This window comes from Tachysurus fulvidraco, chromosome 8 (assembly GCF_022655615.1).
Source record: "Tachysurus fulvidraco isolate hzauxx_2018 chromosome 8, HZAU_PFXX_2.0, whole genome shotgun sequence".
Taxonomy (NCBI): Eukaryota; Metazoa; Chordata; class Actinopteri; order Siluriformes; family Bagridae; genus Tachysurus; species Tachysurus fulvidraco.
The window spans coordinates 24,752,294-24,768,096 of NC_062525.1; the positions used below are offsets into that span (position 1 = coordinate 24,752,294).

Below are 15,803 nucleotides of genomic sequence, written 5' to 3' on the forward strand. Positions count from 1 at the left end.
GTTTGTGATTCACTTTTGTGCTAGATAAAAGGTTGGAAAACCCATCATTTTTTTTTGTCTCCGAGCTTCCCCGTGGATTCCAAGAGGCGGAAGCCCCGAGGTGTGAAGAAAACTTGGAGGACGATCCAACATCCATTAATAATGACTTTCCTTATGTACACGACAGACACATGGGGTTATTTATTATGAGCTACAGGCCGCAAAGTTCCTTTAATGCACTTCTGAGAACAAATAAGTCTTGAATTATACTTTTAGATGTTTTCCATTAGATGATGTGATTGGGAATCGTTTTCTGCAGATGACCAAAATTACAAACATCTTCATCTCAGGGAAAGAAAGAAAAAGCAATCAAATGATATTTAAACAGACAACAATAAATCATACGTGTGTGTGTGTGTGTGTGTGTGTGTGTGTGTGTGTGTGTGTGTGTGTGTGTGTGTGTGTGTGTGTGTGTGCGCGCACAGCGAGAGGTAATGATGATCATTATTTGGTTGTGGGATCTGATGTGGTTTGTATCTCAACCAGCTACATATAGTCATGGAGATCATTTGAACTGAGGTTATTAGGATCTTAAAGATCATGTGCTGTTCATTTTTATCCTGGTCTTTGTGGTGTTGTTATTATGTGCCCCACTGTAGGCTTTTGTCTGGAGTGTCAGCATGGCATTTGCCCTGGCCAATACAGCTGATCACATTATAGCAGATTTTGGTGAAGATGCTCGTGAGAGTGAGAGTAGACCTTCAGCCAAGGTGCTAATAAGTGAGATCATTTGAGCCAATCATCCAATCATGTTAGACCATTTGACTCCTGATTATTTTTCCCCATAAGGTCATTTAAAGTCCATGCCTACACTGAACTCTTGGAATAACCCCAAAATGCCCACTTCATGACACCCCTGTATTTACAATGTATTGAATATTCGACTAAAATTTGTGATGATCCTCCCATTCATTCATTTTCAGTCGTGGTGGATTACTTTGCCCAGGAACACAGAGAATTGGGCGATAACACACCCATGTTAGTAATCCAGTCCATTGCAGGCCTCCATGCACACATACACTCACACACACACTCACACACACACGCACACACACACACTTTTTCACACACTTTTTGTGTGTGTGTGTGTGTATCTGTGTGTGTGTATGAGTGTGAGTGTGTGTGTATCTGTGTGTGTGTGTGTTTCTGTGTGTGCGCGTGTGTGTGAGTGTGTGTATGTCTGTGTGTGGGTGTGTGTGGTGTCTCTGTGTGTATGTGTGTGTGTCTCTGCGTGTGTCTCTGTGTGTGTATATGCGCGTGTACGTGTGTGTGTGTGTGTGTGTGTGTGTGTGTGTGTGTGTGTGTGTGTGTGTGTGTGTGTGTGTGTGTGTGTGTGTGTGTGTGTTATGAGCAGCAGTGGAGTGTATCCTGACCACCAGTGTTCAACACTTGTTTTTGCAGTAAATGTCTGCTTACACATTATCCTGCATTCATTACATGGTATTGAATTTCAACCAACTAGCAAATTTTTTTTTTTGCATTATAAGAAAACTGTAAATGAAATAAAAGCTTGTTTATGGTTTTTGAGATTTCAAACATTTATTGTCTTAGCAGATAATTTTGCTTCTTGCTAGAAATGAATGCTTCTTCAGGTCAAAATTGTTATGGAGTATCACTGTAGCTGTTTAGATTTGGATCTCAATATACATGTGTGTGTGTGTGTGTGTGTGTGTGTGTGTGTGTGTGTGTGTGTGTGTGTGTGTGTGTGTGTGTGTGTGTGTGTATGTGTGTGTGTGTGTTTATTTGCCACCCTGTATTTGTGTGTTGTATGTGTGTCTATGTATGCTTGGTTGTCTCTCTATTTGTGTGTGTGTGTGTGTGTGTGTGTGTGTGTGTGTGTGTGTGTGTGTGTGTGTGTGTATGTGTGTATGTGTATGTGTGTGCGTGTGTGTGTGCGTGTGTGTGTGTGTGTGTGTTAAGTTGCCCCATATGGCCTAAACAAAGGGCAAAGGTCAAAACTGCCAAATATTCATATGTTCCTCTGCCATAACTGCCCTCTCTCACACACACTATATATGACAGAATATGTTAAAACAGATGCGAACCAGAACACAGCCAATTATACAGCAAATACGCCACCTACCGGATCCTGCATGCCATAACACTCAGCAGCTTAAGCAAAAATAATGACTACATTATTTAGGTCAGCGTTACAAAATGTCAATGTTAGTTTTGTAATTTAAATAATGAAGGGATCTTTATGGTTTGGAGAAAAGTGTGTGACAGAAATAAGAGTCTATTATTGGCAGTGAACCGTCTGGTGTTTTAATTTTAAATAGTTAATTTAGCCATAAATGAGAACTAGTATTTATGCAACTTTCTGTATTAACTTACCTGCTTTTATTATGTCGCTCATCTTAGTTTAGTACTGAGTCTTCATTTAGACTGGTGGCTATGTTTGTTAGTCTGTTTGTAGACTGTGGCACACACACACACACACACACACACACACACACACACACACACACACACACACACACACACACACACACACACACACACCACATACACACACACACACACACACACACTCACTCGCACACACACACACACACACACACACACACACACACCACATACACACACACCACACACCACATACCACACACACCACACCCACACACACACACACACTCCACACCACACACACACACCACAACACACTCTCACACACACACACACCACACACACACACAGCACACACACACACACACACACACACAAGACACACACACTCCAAACACACACACACACACCACACACACCACCCCTCAACACACACCACACACACACCACATACACCACACACACACCAACACACACACACACACACACACACCACACACCCACAAACACACAAGACACACACACACACACCACAACACACACCACACCACAACACACACACACCACACCACAACACACACACACACACACACACACACACACACACACACACACCACACACCCACAAACACACAGAGACACACACACATACACACACACAAATACACACACACACACACACACACACACACACACACACACACACACACACACACACACACACACACACACACACACACACACACACACACACACACCACACACACACACACACACACACACACACACACACACACACACACACACCACACACCCACAAACACACAGAGACACACACACATACACACACACAAATACACACACACACACACACACACACACACACACACACACACACACACACACACACACACACACACACACACAAACTCATACACACCCACACTACAATCAACTAATCAACTAATCAAATGTTTCCTAAACAGCACAATGATTATGTAACCAGGTTCCTCTCTGTGATGCCCTGTGATGGAATAATGTCCCATGCAGTGTGTATCCACACTCTCGCTATAGGAGGTGGAAATAATGAACTGATGAATGAATGAACATACAGCGTGTATATACTTTTATCTTTCTTAACAAAAATGTTGTCAGTCATGTGAATAATTACAGCAGGTGTTCGTGTGAAGTGTGTAATGAAGTTTTAACTTGGACCACAGGGAGGCAGTGTTGCGTTAGAAACGAGTTCAAAAGATCAAAAACTGGGAGCAACATTTAACCAAGAAAGTTAAAAAGCGCAAGAAAATATTCGATCGTCTTTTTTTGGGGTTTATAAAACATAAATTACACTGAAAATTAAGGCGTATAAATATAACAGTATTTTTTACTGAGGAAAATGGGACAAAACACAGCATTACAAAGTTCATGTTTTTCCTTTAAAAAAATGGACCAAGTATTATTTTGTGCCAGTTTTGTGCCATAGACGTGTGTGAAGCTGAGATGTCATTTGACTTAAACTCTTGTTTATATGACTAACAGTTATTTCATTATTTTTTCCCTTATCATATCTTTTTGTAGTTCAACTCGTACAATGTAATACAAACAAACAAACAAACAAACAAACAAACAAACAAATTATTTTTTAATGTATTTAAATATTAGTAATCGTTTATTTAATAAATACACTTTTTTTATGAATGCAATGTATGTATTATATAAATGCACATATTATTGGATAAATCTTATATATTATTTCTAAAATAAATAAATTAAATACATTTTGTGTATTAATAAATCTATTGATATTTTGCATTATTTATTTATTTATTCATTTATTTATTTATTCATTTGTTTGTTTGTTTGTTTGTTTAATGTATTTAATAAAGATATAAATCATAACATAATCTATATCCCATGAGAGCACACTAGCCAAGACATTTGCGCAGAGAGAGTTCAACGTCAAATAATATTTCTAAATCTACTCTGCTTATGATCTGTGTTACTACCACTAGTCTGCATAAAGTGACATGTTACAAGGCAGAACTACTGGCTATCTCAGTGCCAAAAGGTTAAGACGCCTCAGGTGTGTAAGGAGCACATAGTGAGTTGCCCCACTGGCCTTCGGGCTTTTACTGTCTTTTTACCACTAAACCAAAGTCTCGATTTGTCTCTGAATAAGAATAGAAAAACAACAGGAGCTATCACAATGTTGGCTCTTGTCCTGAATGTTCACTTAAATGGAAAATAAATCTTCACTTAAGTGTTTCTTAGAAATTATGTATTACCCAATTGTAACAGAAACAGACGATTATTGTTTTTATTTGTTTAATTCTATTAACTTTTTAATCACGTACATGATCTAAAGATCTCGGGATGAGAGCAAAGAGGAGAGAAGAACAATGGTGACATGAATGATTTGGTTTTGATATCCATGTTAAGGTTAGACGCAATTTTCAGTGTTAGTGTTAGTATTATTTTTATTCCTGACCGTTTTATCCCAATTTGTCAGCAGAGTTTTTAAAAAAAAAATTTCATTTTTTTTTGAAAGATATTGAAACATTTTCATATAGTGCAGATGCAGAAAATATTCTACTGGCACTGAAAAGAGCTATAAAAATATCCAGTACTGGTGTGTATGGGTGTGAGAGAGACTCTGGTTTCAGAAAGGGGGGGAGAATTCCAGCCAATCAGAGAGCAGTATCCATCCGGCCGCCCTATAATTTACTTTCCCAAACTCGCTGCGTTGTCATCAACGGAGTAGCAGTTTCATCTGAGAAGAGTAGAGGAGCTCCAGAGTTTCAGCTTTTCAAGGATTCGCCTTAACGGCGCCACACATTCTCCTTTTTTTTACTCTTAAATCACACACCCGTCGGAAGAAGGACATAACAGTGGGCGACTGTATTATTTTTTACAGCGTTTTTCTCACCCACGATGAGTGGAGCGACGTACGACAGGAAGCTATCCGGCATTTCTACCGATCTCTCCGGCTCTATGAGCTGCCACCCGGGTTCCAAGGACTCGCCTACTCTACCTGAGTCATCGGCCACGGACATGGGCTACTACACAGCACACCAAGGCCACCATGACTACTATCCCGGTCAGGCTTACGCACAAGGGCCTCACAACCCCTCTTACCACCAGTTTAACGTGTGCGCGATGAGCGGCGCGTCTCCCTACGGCGCCAAGGCCGAGTACGCTTACGGCAACGCGTATCGCCATCAATACGGCCAGTACAGCAGAGACGGACACACACCACCACAAAACGCAGGTGGGCAAACGTTTCCGAGCATTTTATGAGTAAATAGGAATACTTTAACACGTGTTTAACTGCATACAGAAGTCGAAATAAAGTCAAACGCCACGAACGTGTAATTTCGTAATCAGTGCGCGTTACGCATGAGTTCAGTACAATGCCGAGTGCTGAATGAACATCTCGACGTGTTTATTCAGCCTTAGACAAACTATACAGCAAATGTTAGTCTAAGATTATAAAATACAATTATCTTTCTCTGTGATTGTTAACAAGTTTAGATTTTTTTTTGTTCCTGTCCAATTTCTTTTGTACATGTAAATACGCGGGTAATCCACCGTGATCTAACTGTGCACACTGCAAACTGCATAAAGAGCGAAATATCAGTCTTATTTCCAGCTGCTCGGGTAAATTCAGGATACCAAAGTAACGCTTGTAGGCTATGATCATGACGGGTGTTGTGCGTGTTTCTGTTATGGAAGTCCGTAAACAGTAAATCTAGACTTAACTGGAAACAAATACTTGTGAGTGTGTTCAACATCTCACGACAACTAGACTACTCGTGTATTCTTTGTAAGAAAATATAAATGATTATAAAACAACAATAATAAAAAAAGGCCACTGTTTCTAATACACTTAGAAAATATATAATAAACAAATATAAATATATCTCTGTAATAAAAAAGACATTGAATTATTATTATTATTATTATTATTATTATTATTATTATTATTAGTAGTAGTAGTAGTAGTAGTAGTAGTAGTAGTAGTAGTTTTGGCAGTAATAGTAGTAAGAGTAAAATGATAAAATAATAATAATAATAATAATAATAATAATAATAATAATAATAATAATAATGTGTTTAATGTTTACAATTACATTCCCTAATATGCGCGTGCCCTACACTGCGAAAAAAAAACAACCTAACAAACTTTGCCTTTGCTCATTGCATACGAACATGACGTATACATACATGATAAATCCAAATCGTTAACTCTAATGATATTAGATATCAGCGATTCCAAAATGCATCACTTTATCACAAACATTTCAAATGTTTTGCGTTAATTAGATGCTTTACTTTCTCTAATCGTTAATGAGCATACAGGTCAGGAGGCGTACTGGTATTTTGGAATTAGACGCACACTAGTTTAGACTGTGGAGGGTATTTGACGCATGTTTATAATATTATCATCACAGGCGTTAATTATCTGTACTTATAACTGTCGGAATAGCTTAAGAATTTGCATTTAGGCCCATCCTATACTAGTTGGACTAGTTGGACTTCAGAAGAACAAAAAATAAACCCGTTTGAAGATATGAAGATGGAATTTCTGTCATTATTATTATTATTATTATTATTATTATTATTATTATTATTATTATTATTATTATTATTATTATTCCTAATTGCATATTTCGAAGCTCGAAATTATTACCCAGTTAACGAGTTTTAAACTACTATTTTCTTGTTGTTTACAGTGAAAGAGGAGCCGGAGACTGAAGTTCGGATGGTTAATGGAAAACCCAAGAAAGTGCGCAAGCCGCGTACCATCTACTCCAGCTACCAGCTCGCGGCGCTGCAGCGGCGCTTCCAAAAGGCGCAGTACCTCGCGCTCCCGGAAAGAGCTGAACTTGCTGCACAACTCGGCTTAACACAGACACAGGTACAACTCTAACACACACACACACACACACACACACACACACACACACACACACACACACACACACACACACAGTACAGTAATTCCGCTGCACTGTTAAATACGCGCACAGTTTCACCCAAAATAAATAGACAAATATTCTTTTTGAAAAGCAACATATAGGCTTAAGAAACAAATTTCAGTAGTCGTTTAATCATTTAATGGCCTGTATTGTATATTATTCCAATTATTATTATTATTATTATTATTATTATTATTATTATTATTATTATTATTATAATATATTTTTTCTTTTTTCTTTTTAGCAGTAGTACACATACTATTACTTGTACTGAATGTACAATTTACACACACACACACACACACACACACACACACACACACACACACACACACACACACACACACACACACACACACAAATGACACACAATTGATTATTCTTTTATTTCTTTCTCGGCCAGGTGAAAATATGGTTTCAGAACCGGAGGTCCAAGTTCAAGAAGCTGTACAAGAACGGTGAGATCCCGCTGGATCACAGTCCCAACGCAAGCGACTCCATGTCATGTAACTCACCGCCCTCGCCCGCGCTCTGGGACACCGGCGCGCACGCAAACCCGGTTGGCCGCGGTCACATGACGCCGGTCGGGCTCAGCTCTTCGACGCCGCCCTACCCGGAAGACTACAGCAGCGCGTGGTACCAGCAGCACGGTCCTCCGCAAAGCGTCTACTGACCACAGACTTTCACTCCAAGAGTTTAATATAAAATAAAACAAAAGGGACTGGACTTTATTTTTGTAATCTTTATATACGAGCGCCTAGGCTGTTCGTACGGAGATAAGCTGAGCGAGAGAGAGAGAGAGAGAGAGAGAGAGAGAGAGAGAGAGAGAGAGAGAGAGAGAGAGAGAGAGAGAGAAAACAAATCCTCTGGAAAAAAGTGACTGATTAAAAATTTTAATCAGCCTGAGCAGAGAGAAGAAGCCAAGAGAAGATTGTAGGACAGAAAGAAGATCACATTTTGTTGCAGAAATATTTCACGCGCTTGACTATGCAGATCCTAGGCCTAAAGTTTATATAGCGTGGTTTTAAATTATTTTATTTACTCAACCCCTTATTCATGTTGATGTTTACGGATAACGATGTTCAAATAGTCAACTTTTTGTTTACATGAGGAAAGGTACAATAGTCCCCAACATTTGTGCAGTTGCCCGACACACCAACCATAACGTCACACCGCTTCAGAGACTCAGGACATAAGTTATATCAGTTTGTACAAAATGTAGCTGTGTATATAGATACGTGTGTGTGTGTGTGTGTGTGTGTGTGTGTGTGTGTGTGTGTGTGTGTGTGTGTGTGTGTGTGTGTGAGAGTGATTGTGTGCGTATGAGAGTGTGTTTAAATAAAAAGGAACCACTAAACAATATTGTTCATAACCCCCCCCCCCCAACGTTTTTATAGAGGATTCACGTGATTTTATTGTAATGTTGTTAAAGAATGAATAAATGCAAATCTCAAGTCATGTAAATTTTGTTATCTCGTCTTGTTATCTCGTCATCCCCAAAGTCAGCGCTATAGCTGAATCTTACAAAGTAGCCTTATTTATAAATCATGTCTGGCCTCCCGGTAACAAGGAAAATTGCAAGACTTCAAGACTCAAGACTTCAAGATTTAGGTCACTTAAGATTTCACACTAATTCTTCAGTGACCTAAATCCTGCACTTTGTATAAAAGATATTTAATATTTATATTATTATATTTATATACATATATATTTCTTCCATCCACACATTTGATTTGATTTTCTGACAATACAGTTATTTTATAATAATAATAATAATAATAATAATAATAATAATAATAATAATAAATGATTTTACTTCTTCGACGTCCCATTTTATTTCAGCCGCATATCATGATGTAATACTTAAATTCCACAATCAACCTGAACTGAACTAAGTTTGAACTAAAATTATTACGCATGCGCATTACGTGTAACGACAACGTGCATTTAAAACTAATTAATTTAGTACGATCCAATGCACCCCTAAGCAAATATAGTGTTAGTGCCTTATAGTTACAGGTTTAAAATCACTGATGTTATGTAATGTTAAGCCCATTACACAACATGTTGTGTGTCTGCGTGCGACAGGCGAGCAGACACGATGGAGTCAGTGGCTTTTTATTAAAAGGGTGACTGTACTGAAGCCCTTAGCCTCGGGGACAGATGCTCATACATATACAAACACCAAACAAAAGCATCAGAGGTGAAAAAAAGACAATGAACTTAACAGCTTATGCAAATAACAGTGATTAACAATGCTCATTCATGTGCACGTGGGCACACGATAACACTAGAATACGAATTCATTCAGTCTTGTAGTGTTTGTGTGTGTTTTTAACACTGGGTACTTTACGGTATATTGCAAAGTGAGCTTTAATCTAAAGTCAATAAGAAACTATGATGCTTGAATCATATGACACAATGACATGCAAAAGAAAAGAAAAAAAAGAAAAGAAAAGAAATAAAAGGAAAAAATCCAACCAACTAAGAAAAGCATAAGATTCCGAGTTTAATGTAAATATTTTTAAGGCAAGGTCAGTTAAATCATTTAATATAATGCCACGAATTAATCCATGCGTTCGTTATTACGTGCAAACTGTGCAAATTAGCATTAACACACCATAAGTAGCATTAATAAAGTACCGAACATTTGAATTAGTTGGTGACTTGTATAGTAATAAAGCACGTTTTATATATAGTTCAGTAAAATGAAGCCCACAATAAACATAAAACATAACACATTAAATGAGTTAGACTGCCGTGTCAAGTGACCTGCATTTATTTATTTATTTATTTATCTGTTTGTTTTCTTTTGTTTCGTTTTGTTTTGTTAGCTTGGACTTCTTTTTGGTCATGGATCAAGTGAAACAATGCAGGTGTGTTTTACAAGCGTCAGTTAATATTTGAGTTTATTTGTTATTTTTGCTACTGCAGTAAAGAAATATTTGCTAAATGAACCTTTATCTGAAGCATTAGTTCAATAAACTCACTGGAAAATTTAACACCGTCACAACAATTTAACCACCACAAAAACAATTATTGATATTTGAATTGATTTCTTTTTCTTCTAAAATGCCATTATAGTTACATCATTTTACGGACAAAATAAAACAACAACAAAAACAACAACAATAAATATACTACTACTACTACTACTAGTAGTAGTATAATAATAATAATAATAATAATAATAATAATAATAATAATAATAATAATAATAATAAGAAGAAGAAGAAGAAGAAGAAGAAGAAGAAGAAGAAGAAAAAGAAGAAGGAGTTGAATGACAGGTTAGTATCTTTAGTTCAAAGTGTTTTGATTGGCTGAAATAACTGCACTGCTTTGTGCAGCCTGTGATGACAGACTAAAACAAGCGAATTTTATTGTTAATAAATGAATGAAACCAAACAAAGCAAAACAAATAAACAAACAAACAAAAACAGGCTAATATTAAGGATAATAGACATACTGTAACAGACAGCAGACTATCTATCTATCTATCTATCTATCTATCTATCTATCTATCTATCTATCTATCTATCTATCTATCTATCTATCTATCTATCTATCTATCTATCTATCTATCTATCTAACTATCTACACAAAATTAAAAAAATATATTGAGGGTTTATGAAAGTAATTATAAACAATTTAACTAGATAGATAGATAGATAGATAGATAGATAGATAGATAGATAGATAGATAGATAGATCCTACAATATACTTTTAGATATAAAGATTAATTTCCATTTAAATATTGAAGACACCATGCTATAGTCTGATGTGTATAATTGGTGGGTCTTTAGGTCCATTACCTCTTGGAAGTATGGTGTAATGTAGGGTTTCTCTCTTTCATTCTGTCATTTCAAACATGGTTTATTGAAGATATGTTGCTGAAATATGTGGGAAAAGAAGAAAAAAAAATAAATGACTAGTCATGACCAAATTCACTTACCACAGATGTTCTGAACAGTGCTTTAGTCAGGGTCACTGTGGCCAGAAGAAACCATGAGCTGTCAAGCAGGACTGTTGAGCAATTTGCTCGGCTTACATACATGATAATCTCAGATTTTTTAGAGAACAATGTCTGATGACGTACAGTTAGTGAGAGATGGATGATGTTTTGGAATAGAGGAAAGAGAGACCCTTCTTGGTTTAGAGGCTTTGATCGATAGCGTGATCTGTGGATATGGTTGCTGAGATGGTTGCCTGGTCAACTGAGAGTCATTTCAGGACATCCCATAGCTGTGCAATTAGTCATAAAGATCTCTTGCCTTGCTTTTCTAACAGATTGAATTACAAACCTATTTTAACAAGAAAGGGAAGAGTCGTATTCACACATAAAACCTGTCAAGCCACTTAGTTCACCTTACAGGATGATTATTCTGTCAGCTCTATACAACAAAAGCTGTTTCTTAAAGAAAAAAACAACAGTAAACTGTTCTAGAGCCATTTCCATTCAGAAAGCTATACCAGAAATGCTCTTAAAGCCTTGGGCAGTAAACTTCAGCCATATGTAGAATATTTGTATTCTCATGGGTGTGTACGGTACATCGTGTGTGGCCTTCACACTCTGATACTGAACTAGGTGGCACTGACACATTTCTGAGTTAGGGAAACACTTTTTTTGTGGGACAACAGGGCTGAGCTTTGGTCAGCCACCCGTAATGCATCGAAGCACTTGAGTTGAACTGTTGAACTCTGAATGCGATACGACTTTGCCTTGCAACGGATTTTAAAAAAAGACATTTGAGTTCACTCTTCATTCCCCTTTGCTGAGAAACAATTTCCCAAAAGTTATGCCGAGGTCTCTAGGGTGGCAAATGCAGGTTGAGCCGGCGGTCAGTGGTGCTTAAGGGCACGCATATGTTGCCATGAAAAGACACAGCTCAGCTGCCGGGCAGATACGACTTCAGAGCAGGCATCACTCGGCAGCCTCGTTCTGCTCGAACCGTAAATAAGATTCAGTGAGAGAGCTGTTCTTGACAGCTGTGATCCTGTGAACCCTGCTTCACCCTATGGACTGGGAAGCAGTTAGGCTGCTAAGATACTGGGAGGTTGGAAATCTTGAATCGCAGGTAAAACGGCTTTATCACTCAAGAACATGCCACAACCATAGCTTCTGTTTAATAGTGTGCTCCTTGCTGTTGGGAAGCCATAGAAGGGTGACTAATATCTTGTAGGACTATAGTATGTATACCCAGTGATAAGCATCATTAGAAGTATAAAACAAACCCCCAAATGAGACCAGATATCATTTGTCGACCACTTGGAATAATAATAATAATAATAATAATAATAATAATAATAATAATAATAATAATAATAATAATAATAATAATAATCACTGGTGAGAGGCTTGTGTCTTCTCAAGGGTCCTGAATCCACAGTGATTTACAGTAATTAGACATCCTGTTTTCCCCTTTCGGCAGATATACTGCAATTAAAACCCACAAGGCTCCGTTGTTACAGTACGCCTACGTGTTCTCAGTATGGTGGCTCTTTTAAGGTATTTTCTTCTCCACATTAATCAACACATCTCCCACTCCGCACCATCACCCTTTAGCGCTCTCCCAAATCTGCCTTGTCAGTAATTGCCCCTTTTGAATAGCCCTTCTTTGCTTGTCCAACTTGAACTCCATTATTCTAATCTTGTGATGTAAAATTACCTATAATTTGCCTTGTGATGCCCTGCTTCATCCAGTAACACGTCTTCTCTTCCCATGGCCCACAAGTGGCTGCATATTTTCAACAAATCATGCTGGAGATATATAAAGGGTTGGATATATAAACTACATTAAGGTCTAAAATCAAACCCAGAGTGGAATGTATGTGATCAAATGCAGATTTGCAGACACAGGAGTGAAAATGGATTACTCGGTTCGAGTTGGTTGCGTGGAGAGGTAAGAGCCTGAATATCTATAATGCAGAAAGTTTAGGCACTGGGATTTCAATAGATTGATGTTTAGTAACCTTAGTGTTGATTTTTCCTCAAGAAAACATGGAAAGAATTTGTTCTAGAAATAAAAACACTCCATGATAGTTGTTTCAGTCTCATAGGATATGTATATACCATTTTTAAACAATTCAAGACAGTGAATTTATGCACATCAGTGTTCTGTTATGAGGATATGATTTGAAAAATAAAAATCGGATGATATTGATATTTTTTTTCATTTATGGTTAAATTTATAGTCATTATGTGTACGTGTCAAATTCCCAAAAAGTTTTGATGGACTATAAAATCTCTGAACAGCCGAGCTGATATCCCTGAGTGAAAGCTCACACTACAAGGTTTCGATTGGTGGTGTGTGTTGGTGTGTTAGCTCAGTGGTGGAGTCCTGACAGAAGTTCTTTGTAATGCGTCTGTTTAGACAAGTTGAATGGACTGTGCTGAGTGAACCAGGTCAAAGTCGGGTCAAGTGGACCTCACAACAACTCAGGAGCCTCTTATCTACCCAAGCTTTAATGCACATGGAAATAATGAGGAAAATAGATCATGAGCACAATGCCTTCTTTTTACAGGTTTAAAATATAAAAAACATAAAAATCTCACGTGGCAAGACCGTATTTTTTTTTGTTTTCCCCAAACGTGTAGTGGATTTATATTTTAGATTCTGCCATACATTGATATATTAAAATGAACACTTTAAGGTATGGTGTCAACACCTATAAAGCTATCAATTGAGGCAGCTGTTTTTTTTCTTTCTTTTATTACATAAGTGTTTAATCACCTTGAAACCACTTCGATGTTATTCCACTAACCGAAATTTTATTAATCCATTAATTGATCTGATGCTCCTCCAATCCTACACTGGCACATTTACAGGGACAAAATAAAAAGCTTTAATTAAGTCATTTTAAAACCTCAGAGCTTTTAGTTTATTTAATTATTTAGTGCCATTTCAGACTTAAACCACACAGTTGATGTATTTTACACTTGAAAGTATTTTTCAGCAGGAAGGTTTTCACCCTGTTTCACTTCTCTGATGCCTGATGACTTCAGATGCTTTGAGTATTTTTTTTTAAATAAATTTCGATTTTTGAGGAATAAAACCATCTAAAAAAATCTGAATGTTTTATAATTATCCAACGCCTTAATGAATTTATTTCATACGTCATTACTATTTTTATTATAGCATTTATATAATATAGACTAGAAATCTATCTTTGCTCCACTGTGGCTGAAAAAGCTTAAAGATTTCCAGACAATTCACTAAATTGCATTTCAGCACTGGAATGTTTTACAATAAAGTTCATAATGATTTAATAAGAATAAATAAAATTTGTAAGTCACGATATTATTAATAAAGAGAATACGTTATTAATATATAAATATGTTAACAAGATATAAATATTGCAAGTCATACTTAAGATAATAAGTAAATAATGAGTATATATGTTAATGAGATCGGAGGTCGTTATATTACAAAAGAAAATAAGTTAATAAGATATAAAAAATACTTAACTGTTATATGTGTTAATGTTATACGTGTATGATTTAACAAATATATTAGTTAAGTATTTTTTATATCTTATTAACTTATTTTCTTTTGTAATATATGTGTTAATGCTACAGATGTATGATTTAACTGGCTGTTAATCTACACATGTTATTATTTTCTGTGGTGTTAAGGCGCAGCGCAATTAATAAATGTTAATTAATGCATCGTTATAATACTTTATATCGGTTATTTCTGGATCTTATGGTAAAATATTGATCTTTATTATTTCATCCGAATAAAACTTTGATGCAGAATCCAATCCAAACTCATCTGTTAGTGGAATTAGATTAGATTCACTCTCACACGCACACGCACACGCACATGCACACGCACGCGCGCACGTATACGCGAACCCGCGTAGACATCCAGTAAATTGTTGAAATTCTTACTAGTATTTTTAGTATTTTAAGTTTTTAAATATTGGGACGATTTCCAAAACATTTCCATTTATTTATCCAACTGAGGAATTAATATTTGTGCACGTGCGCGCATCAAACAACAATAACAACAATCAACAATTGATTTTATTTGGAATTCAAATCTTTATTTCACTGTTAAAAACACCAATCAGAGTGTTATTTTGTGCCATTTTTACTATAAAACGTAACGCAAATCCATCAATAATCAACATTTTGGCAAATTTCCCTGTAATATCCTTCTGATTAGGGATAGAAATGATGAATGATGGTTCATCTAGAAACTGAGATTTTTGGTTCTGAATGTAAAAAATGAGGAAATTAGTTCTAAAAATGCAATGGTCTTATTTGTTTCCAAGTTTTTAAGAGTTATAACGGAAACTGATATTTCTATCATAATGACACGTGAATTAACCTATTTAATTACAGGAAACGTGCTTTTTTTTCAGGTCAATGTTCTTGATGATTGTGCCAAAGTTAAAAATTGATTCGATGTGATCATAAAGATAATTTGAACCAT

General features: G+C 36.6%; 1 protein-coding gene across 1 annotated transcript; it reads left to right on the top strand.

Moving 5' to 3' along the window:
* The first annotated feature begins 5,118 nt into the window (after positions 1-5,118).
* Positions 5,119-8,828, top strand: dlx3b (distal-less homeobox 3b). Its single transcript, XM_027163178.2, has 3 exons — positions 5,119-5,653; positions 7,119-7,303; positions 7,768-8,828. Exons 1-3 carry the CDS (start codon positions 5,317-5,319, stop codon positions 8,035-8,037), a joined length of 792 nt encoding a protein of 263 aa, XP_027018979.1. The 5' UTR covers positions 5,119-5,316; the 3' UTR covers positions 8,038-8,828.
* The last annotated feature ends 6,975 nt before the right edge of the window (positions 8,829-15,803 follow it).

What these genes read in the sequence shown, in the direction of transcription:
- dlx3b (XM_027163178.2), top strand. Translation starts at nt 5,317, where the DNA reads ATGAGTGGAGCGACGTACGACAGGAAGCTATCCGGCATTTCTACCGAT. An exon ending in CACACCACCACAAAACGCAG is followed by an intron (nt 5,654 to 7,118) that starts GTGGGCAAACGT and finishes TGTTGTTTACAG; the next exon opens with TGAAAGAGGAGCCGGAGACT. An exon ending in TCGGCTTAACACAGACACAG is followed by an intron (nt 7,304 to 7,767) that starts GTACAACTCTAA and finishes TTTCTCGGCCAG; the next exon opens with GTGAAAATATGGTTTCAGAA.